Here is a 9,190-nt window from a genome sequence, read left to right as displayed (position 1 = left end):
TCACTAACCTTGCAATAGACCTGATTCGATTGATAGCAATGGGACATTGGCACAACATGTCGGTGAACAAGGGTCAGACCGCTCAACAAATAATAAACGGCAATAAGATAAAAAGTGTGAAAAAAGAAAAGGAGCACTAACAAAAAAAAGTGACAGCGATATCGCGGCTGGCAACAGGGTCCTCCCTTTCTTGTTGGTACTGTACCTACTTACCTACTAGGTAGGTAGGAGTTAGGTAGGGTAGGGTAGGGCACCTTGCCTCCAGGGCTACCATGATGAAGTCATCATGAAATTTCCCAGGTTACCTAGTACGGTACCGTTAAAAAAGAGAAAAGCTTTTCAACTCTTCCCAGAGACGCGGGGCCGGTACGCGGGGCCCTTGGTCGGTTTTAAGTATGGAGTTTACGGTGCTAAGGCCGTAGATAGATATATATATCAGATCTTTTTGTTTCGTTTGGAAATATCTTCACAAAACTTTGGATCATAAATGGGGTCCCTCGTGCCGATCCTTTTCGGCTTTCGGTTCCGGGCCTTTTTTATACAGATGATGAACCAATAATAGTTCTTGAAAAGAGGCTGATAACCACAGAATCCTTTTACTATGTATGTACATACCAAGAACCTTCTAGGCCAACCTCCAGGTCATCATAGATGTCTTCGGAGGACAAGAACCCGGAGGCGTAGCAAAAATTATTAATGTGGCTCTCCGTGCTAAGAGATTTACTGACGTTGGACCCAATATTTGGAGGAGATACCCTTATAGGAAGTGTCTCCGATTCACATGCTTACTCCAAGCAAGACAAAGACATCTATTATAAGATTTATCACGATGTTAGTTGCGAAACTAGTTAATGGATATCAATCTATTGAGTTTACTTACCTAGTAGGTACTATGGAGCATCACAGGGGACATTTGGGCTATTTGCAACCAAATCACGGCCTAATACCTACCGGTAGGTATATTAGTAAGAGACTCATTACTAAGTGCTGGCTATAGTACAGGGCAAGGCTTTGAGCATGCAATTTTATCAGCTTGGGTAGGTATTATGAGTCAATCTTTCAAAATTACATGAAAAGGCCCTTTGTGCCCAATCTGGTATTTGTCAGAACGATATATCTCGTGAAAACATTGTCCCAACTGCCTGCTAGGCACGCAGTACTTCCTATTTACACCTCCACACCATCCCCCCATAGGATGTCGATTAGACCTCATGGACTTGCAGGATTTTCGATATATATTCCTATAACGCTAGCGGAAATTGTTATATGTTGTTGCCATGTCGTTGCCATGTTCGTCCATCACTACGGAGCCATGCCTGGGTATAACACCAGCACAGGGGTTCTGAGGATTTCCGCATATCCACCATATCTATCATCGTTGCTGTATTACTAAGAGCCATCGTAACGGATCTCTTTCCATAAACTAGCGGGAACGACAAAGAAGCAAGCAAGCTAACCTAGTTATTTCATTGAGGACTCATGATCATTGCGATGCCTTAGCAACATGCATATCATGTAAGCACGCCTCCGTGCCTGCCTGCCTAAGTTTATACACTAGTCCTTCAAACAAGATCTTCAGTGCTATCACATTTGTGAGAGGATTCCTCGAGGACCCTGCGAACTTAGGTACTCCACGCATTCACATGCATTCGAAACAACCTACCTAGCATCTACACTATTGGCATAGGCATCCATTGATCCATTGGCACATATATATGCAGTGGGACGAGGAGAAAGTGGCGAACTTATCACGTCCCGCCCACTAGCCAGGCGCGGGAAGTCTGAGCTGCTTTCCTAAAGGCTTGTGTTGCTGCATATCATTACACAAGGCGGAGCTGAAGCCGTGGTATGCCTATTAGGTAGGGCCTGTCCTGGCAACACCTCCATAGATTTGCTTATACATATGTAGACTAGAGATGCATCTCCTACGCGACTCTGTCATTGAACCGGATCAACTGTAGTTATCTGTAGATCGTTGACTCCACAATGCCCGTAGCCTATTACCACGCCGTAGGGGAGGATCGCGGAAGTTCCCTTTAAAGGACATACTGAAAGTTAGTATGGGTTCAACACATACAAAGGGTCTTCAACTTGATAACGATGCAAGACAATAAAAGGGCGACGTAATAATTAAGAAGGTTATTGATAATTATTATTTCATCTCCCTCAATATCTCATCTACCTATGTACATATATACCTAGGTAGTGACAAGTAGTAACTGCGCCCTAAGGAGACATGTCACACGAGGTATACACCAGTGGCCAATCCCTTACTTAGAAAGACATACACCTAGGTTAGATAGGTATTGTACAATACATAGAATGAACATGAAATACCCAAACTAGCCCGAACCCAGCACGACAAGCAAACACCACAGATGCCAATACCTCCTAATACCATAGCGACCTCGACAAGAAACCACCTAACTAACCACAACCCGTCGCAATCCTTGCTCTTTCCCCGCAAACATGGCTTATCCTTGTCGCAGCTACATATTATATCTATATTATGTATGTTCTGGCACAGCTCACCAATCACGTTGACGCGACTCGCCTATTTAGGCAGTTGAGGGAAAAAAAAAGGCGGCTGAGAAACGCGAGGCGCAAATCGGAGGACTTGAATGGACGGACGTGTAGTGATGTAGTGATCCGGCCCCCCCCTGTCAACGTTGTGCGTCATCAAGCCACGTCGGGATCGGTGTTTGTAGCTGTTATTGAGCTTTGTGAGTTGGGGGTGGACTCGTAAACATTGACACTGCGGTTCACCAGCGCAGAATGGCTCATTAAAAGCATGGGCTTGCCGTATTAAAAAAAAAACTCAAGGTCTGTGTAAGAGCACTTGAAATTTAATATGTACCTAGGTTAGGGGGTGAAATATATACCGCAGGGCAAGGTTAATAATACGCAGGCTAGCTAACTAGGTACTAATGAGAAAACGGCCGCAACTTGAACTCCTCCGCATCCTCCGGGCGGCCCGGAAGCGGGATGTCCATGAAGCACGGCTCCATGTACCACGCCGGATCACCACCCCACCCCTTGCCATCTTCGCTCGGCATGTGCGTCACGCTCCATCCGTCGCCGAGCCACTTCATCCGATTCCCGCCCTCGCCCTCGAGGCCCTCATAGTCGAAGTCCTCCCACCTCGGCGCGCGCAACGCCTCGAGCGCATGCAGCGCGCTGCCGGGCCACAGCCCCGTGATCCGATCACCGAAGCCGCCGTCGCTCTTGTACCAGCTGTGGCACTGGTCGGTGTAGACGGTCTTCTTGAAGTACTCGTGGCAGTAGTCTGCCCAGTCGCGGACGCGCTCGGGCTTGACGCTGATGGTCGCGTAGTCCTCCTTCTGCAGCTTGCGGATCGCCTTGACGATGTAGTCCCCTTCGTTCTCGAGGATCACCGTCAGCGACCCGGACCCGATCGCCGAGTTGGGGCCCAGCATCATGAAGAAGTTGGGAAAGCCGTCCACGGCAAGTGAGAGGTACGCTGTCGGGTACGGCGTGAAGCGCGACTGCAGCGAGAGCTCGCCTTTGCCGTAGACGGGGAAGGGGGGCGCCGAGCCGGTGTTGAATCCCGTAGCGCAGACAAGGGCGTCGAGTGGGACCTCGCGGCCTGACTTCAGTGCTACCCCCGTGGCGGTTACGGTGTCGATGGGGTCAGTGATGAAGTCGACGTTGCTCTCGGCAAGCGCCTCGAGGTAGCCCGGGCCCGGCGTGGCGCGTCGGCAGCCGATGCCGAAGGACGGGATGAGGAACTCGGCGATCTCGGGCTTTTTCGCTAGTCTCTCTCTCATCGCGGTGCCGAAGAGCCCGATGGCCCCTTGTTGCATCGCCGAGCCCCGAAGTGAAACATCGTGTATGGTGTTACCGTCTAGCTCGATGATTTTGCGGAAGTTGTACAGCTTTTCTGGGTTGTTGGCAAACTCTTGGCGTTGCTCGGGGGAGACTGTTTTTGGTTATTGTTAGTTGCGTGTTCAGTTCCACCAGTTTACGGGGGTTTGGCAATAACTTACAGTCTAGTTTTTTGGGGTCTAATCCAAGTTTGTTCATCACACCTGTAGTTGTAAATATAACAACCCTTGAGGGAAATAGGGGTAAATGAGGGGGGAGGGGGCTTACTATCTCCGAAAGGATTGGTGATCCAAGTCTTGCTTCTGACAAAACATGATAGCTGTGCTCCCTCGATCTTTTGTAACTTTGGTACAATTTGTATAGCACTAGATCCGTTGCCGATAACACCAATTCGCTTGTTCTTAAAATCGTAGCTTTTCACAAATTAGTATACGAGAATAGTGTCTTCCGTAGCTGAATAAAGCTATACTTACTCTTCATTCCATCTTGCCGAATGCATAGTTTCCCCCTGAAAAGACTGCAAGCCTGGTATATTTGGCCAGGCAGGGTCGCTCAGATTGCCTCGGGCTGCGATCAATACGTCTGCGTCGTCCTCAAATATCTCCCCAGTATCCGTTCGTTTAACATTTAAAATCCTACGTTCTGTTAGTATTTGGCACTCTGCCATCTCCCCGCCATTACATACCACTTCTTCCTGCTGTCGTCCCACCGACAAGACTCTACATTGTGCGACAGTTTCACATATCTCATGACCCCGTATTTCTCGGCTGAGCCTTGAAGATACGCACAAATCTCTTTTTGGGGTGCGTAGAAGGCGGACCAGTCAGGATTGGGGTTGAATGAATATTGGTATGAGTGTGCTGGAATGTCACATGCGCAACCTGGTAGACGTAAGTTTAACCAGCCCAGTGAAGTTAACACGAACGGGGCTTGATTTACCGGGATACCTGTTAACCCACCATGTCCCCCCAACGGCCTCGTTCTTCTCGTATATTTGCAGGTCTACATTGCGTAGACGTTGTGGTATGCGAATTCCTAGGTAGATTCCCGAATAGCCAGCCCCTATAACTCGAACTTTCATCGGCCGATGGCCATCTATCGGAGCTTCCTTGAGCTGGGGTGGCGTTGGCATCTCGACTGAACCCATACTAATAATTTGTTTAAACGTTCGTATGTAAGAGAAAGGAAATCCAAGGAGTCCGAGTCTGTATCTTCTTTTACATAGTATCTTATCACCTAGATACTGCTTACCACGCCGTACATCGTGGTACTATTATCGACACCTTCTTCTCCGCTTCCCCGCATTCCCCGGCCCCAGATCTAGACTGAATACCCGGCATTTGCGCTACTTTGGGGAAGAGGAGGCGATTTACAACCTCGCTCAATGTAACTAACGTGGGGTATAAGCGTACTAGTACGTATCTAGCAACAAAACGACTGTTCGGTTAATCTACTCGGAACAGGAAGGACTTCTGTGATAATCCTGGGAAATAGGTCATCTTCTTTATAGGGTCTTCCTTATAGGTTCATATGAGCCTACCATTTGTTTCGCCGTGCATGAACCCCCTATAGATGAGGCTCAGCCATGTACCTAATCTTGACTGCCGAGGTGGAAATATAATCCGCCACCATTGCACATTACCGAGTAGGTAATCCAGCATGGTGGCTCTAACTGGAAATAAGTGATAGAAACCCACTTCTAGGTATCATAAAGCAATCTTTGAAAAACATTGATATAGGAGTCGGCGAACGGGTAACGTTCGTAAAACCTGTTAAGTAGGAATGCTCTAGAGTAAGGCATATCTCAAGTAGGGGGGAACGTCAGTTCACATTTCGTAACCAGCCCTACGTACAGAATAAGTAACCCTTCTTCATGACAACCCACCGTGTCCTGATTATAATATATTCCGTAGGAAAAGACACCATCAAGGGGAGGACGAATTTGAAAACCTAAGTCCACAGCGAGAAAGAAAGCGCCCGCCCGATGCTGCTTGGTAGGTAGGTAGATGATAGATTTGTTAAGTTGGTAGGTATTAACCAATCATGTCAAGGATTTATAGCTAGCCAGTAACTACCTGAGAATCGTAAATTAGTTCCCATTCAATTGAATGACTGGTGATTCAACGCAATAAGGGTACATTACCTATCATAACCTTTCTCTTGTCTCGTTACCCCTTCCGTATGATTGTAATTTCAACGTTCGAAAGTGACTTCAGAGGAGTTAATTACCTACCTACTGGGTAAGCCATCTAGGTTAGTATATTAGGCACTGATCTGAACACGCCATTCCTGGTGCTAGTTTCTCTAGGTATTTTAGTAATGCCTAGAGGTAGCTCAACGATAAAAACGTTAGAAAGGGGGATACGATACCTTTTCATTCTAAAAGTCTCCTTTCAACGCCGCCGCCAACACTAGCGCGAGTATGATAGAGAATTCTCTACAAGTTGGACAGGTTTCTTGCTGGGAAGGCTAGGTAGGCCGGTCGGCGATAGATATACCTGATATACTTATCGGGCTAGAGTATCGTCCATCGTATCCCGTGCGAAATATTCGAACTGCTGCTAATTTAGATGCGAGGCCCTTACTAAGAAAAGCCAGACCTGACCAGATCGTATAAGATCTACCTAGTAAGTAGACTAAATTTTGAGAGCCAATTGGATACAATTAGAAAATAACTATCTGACCAAATGTTAGTTTTCCCTGGTCCCAAACCGGGATGCTCCGTCACTGGAGCCCACCAAACGGTTGGAACCCCCAGGGGAACAAAATTGACCAATCGACTTCCAGAAAGTTGAATCGTGCTCTGTGGCTTCAGTTTAATGGTGAAAGAGGCCGAATCTATGAGACGAGTGAGGCAAAATGTGTAAAGATCTCAAAGATACATACGTCTGTATGCAGTAGGAGGCCGTACATGTAGAGGATCACCATCGCATGGGATCATGGCGATACTTTCGAACCAGCTACTTCAAATACATACACGTGGGCAGACCTCCTGTACATATGTACACAGACAAATACACAGACAAATATTCTATGTAGTATATCTAGCAAGAGGACATCAGCACTGCTCCTTGAGAATAGAAACCAGGGGTTGGTCATTGACGAATCTCAGGCCGTGTCGTGGAAAAAGAAATACGTAAAAAGAATTATGGTCGATCTAACGAACTGTACCATAGTATCTAGAAGTAATACCTAGGTACGGCGTAATAATGGTAATGGATGGCTTGAGAGGGGCACTCCGCTTAGGAGCTGAGATAGCAAGATTCGGATGACGTGCATTATCATTAAATACCAGGTATGTAGGTAGGTACTTATCTAGGTACTAGGTAGTGTTCGGGAACCGAATTGTCTTATCAAAATTTGACTGAAAGGATGAGTCTGGAGATTGAAAAGGTGAGAAATGATACATAATATGATACCAAGCCAGAGGAACATTGAAGATTTAAAAAGATAACGGCATCGCGCAATTAATGCCGGCTTTTAGAGGGGAACTAACCCATGTAGTACTTAGATACTTGGGTACATGTGAGCGACGTCAAGCTTGCAGATAGAATCACTGCAATGATTCTTCCCCACTTGCATTTACAACTTGTACTTGCCCATCTCAAGTCCGTCCTCTTATGGCCAGCGCGGCCACGCAAAGTGGCATGCTAACCTAGTGCACTCTACACTAAAAGTTAGTGTAGTGCTAACCTTGTAACTTAATAGCCCGTGGTGCCTGCCCGTCATTTCTGTTACTCCAGGTTCCAAGACTCCAAGGTGTCACGCTTGTCACTTTCAAGTTTCCACCAGGGGTCACTTTAAGTGAATTTAGTGAGGTACAAACAGTTATGGCAAGAACTTCCAAGTTGTCAGGCCATACTACCTAACCTTAGTATGTATGTACGACTTGGGGGAAGTTGTTCTCTGGCTTACAGCCCTGGAGACCTACAGTATGTATTGCACCTAACACGTAAGTACATGTAGCACATACTGTACTTAAGGTCGCGATGAACAAACATTCAAAAATGCACATGTGTATGAACTCACAGTATACTCTTTTTCTCTGGCATGAAAAAAAAGGGACATGAACCCCGAAAAAGGTTGTTTATTTTAATCTACATTGAATCTATGGTGAACACACAGAACCTGTCCGTCCTTTATGCTTCATTTCATACAACTATGTACCTATGCCACAAGACCTTCATTTATCACTCTTTGTAAACGGTTGATATCCCTTCCTTTCCTATCCAATTCAGATCTGTGGTCCCTTTCTTCATTCATTTGTCCTGCTGTGTTACAGCTACATTCTTATCATCGTTAATATACTACTATCGTATATACCTACCCAGGCATAGGTATTTTTTTTTCAGCAACCTATGTACATATCAAGATACCTACCAAATCCCCCCACGCCTTGATACTAGCCAAAAACTGAGCACTTCCCCTCCTCATTCCCTAAACCTCCAGGGCTCTTATCATAGGTGAACGAACGAGCAAAGGAAGCAGTCAAATCGCCAACCCTACAACTACATTCACAATTACAACACTCAAAGACTGATATCACAACAGCAACACATATTGGGTACCTACCTGATCTAAGTAAATGATCCTTAAAGTGTGGTATCGTACATAAAAAGCGAATCGCAGCACCATCTCGAAAAAGACTTCTAATTCGACCACGAGGCGACGTGCATTAAGATCCCTGTCACAGCCAATCCTTGCCGTACTACACTGTACCTCGCCCACGACTGAGACTAATGCAGTCTGAGGTCAACGTTACAATTCAGTGAATTCACGGCTTCTCGGAGTGTACCTAGAGTTGTACCGCCGCCGCCGAGTTCAATCTGGAGTTCTCTTCTTGTCCTGTCCTGTCTGCCTAACGCCTTTGCGTCTTACTCCGGCAACACCCTCCGCTACTCACTTCCATCCCCTCCCGGGCACATTCATTAGGTACTCATTTTCTTGCGGCCTCTAACATCGGAAAGGATAAAAAAGCTAGTCTCATCAAAGTACTAAATACAAGGGCTGCTTGTCATATACACCCTTACGGCTAGTTATTTGCCGCGTATACCATACACTACGCCACCCTCAGTTGATAAGCCGCGACAATTACGTTTACAGCTAAGCCCTCTCTCACCGGAGCCCCGTCTCTAACAACAAGGTGTATATCGAACTGCAAAGCACAGGATACCGGGGCACCGTGCCGAATCGAGGACTAGGATCCCACTTACTGGGTAAAGATTTCCTCTTAATAGTGGAGTCTGCACCCGTTGTTTGTACCGTCCTCTGTACCGTCCGACGGCCGAGTGACAAAGTAACAAAAAAAGTACCCGCTACGCTGCGCTTGTTTTACTACTGTAGG

The 9,190-nt window shown here is 46.5% G+C and overlaps 1 protein-coding gene across 1 annotated transcript; it reads right to left on the bottom strand.

Moving 5' to 3' along the window:
• Positions 1–2,924: 2,924 nt before the first annotated feature.
• On the bottom strand, positions 2,925–4,978 carry GGS25DRAFT_522237 (flavin-binding monooxygenase; the record flags this gene model as incomplete). The annotated part of the gene is made up of 6 exons (XM_049264188.1): positions 2,925–3,940; positions 4,008–4,049; positions 4,114–4,259; positions 4,320–4,481; positions 4,532–4,727; positions 4,786–4,978. 6 exons carry the CDS (start codon positions 4,976–4,978, stop codon positions 2,925–2,927), a joined length of 1,755 nt encoding a protein of 584 aa, XP_049117201.1.
• Between the last annotated feature and the right edge of the window lie 4,212 nt (positions 4,979–9,190).

The sequence above is a fragment of the Hypoxylon fragiforme genome, assembly GCF_022984875.1.
Source record: "Hypoxylon fragiforme strain CBS 206.31 chromosome Unknown GGS25scaffold_5, whole genome shotgun sequence".
Classification (NCBI taxonomy): domain Eukaryota; kingdom Fungi; phylum Ascomycota; class Sordariomycetes; order Xylariales; family Hypoxylaceae; genus Hypoxylon; species Hypoxylon fragiforme.
This window is presented reverse-complemented; position numbering and strand designations above follow the sequence as displayed.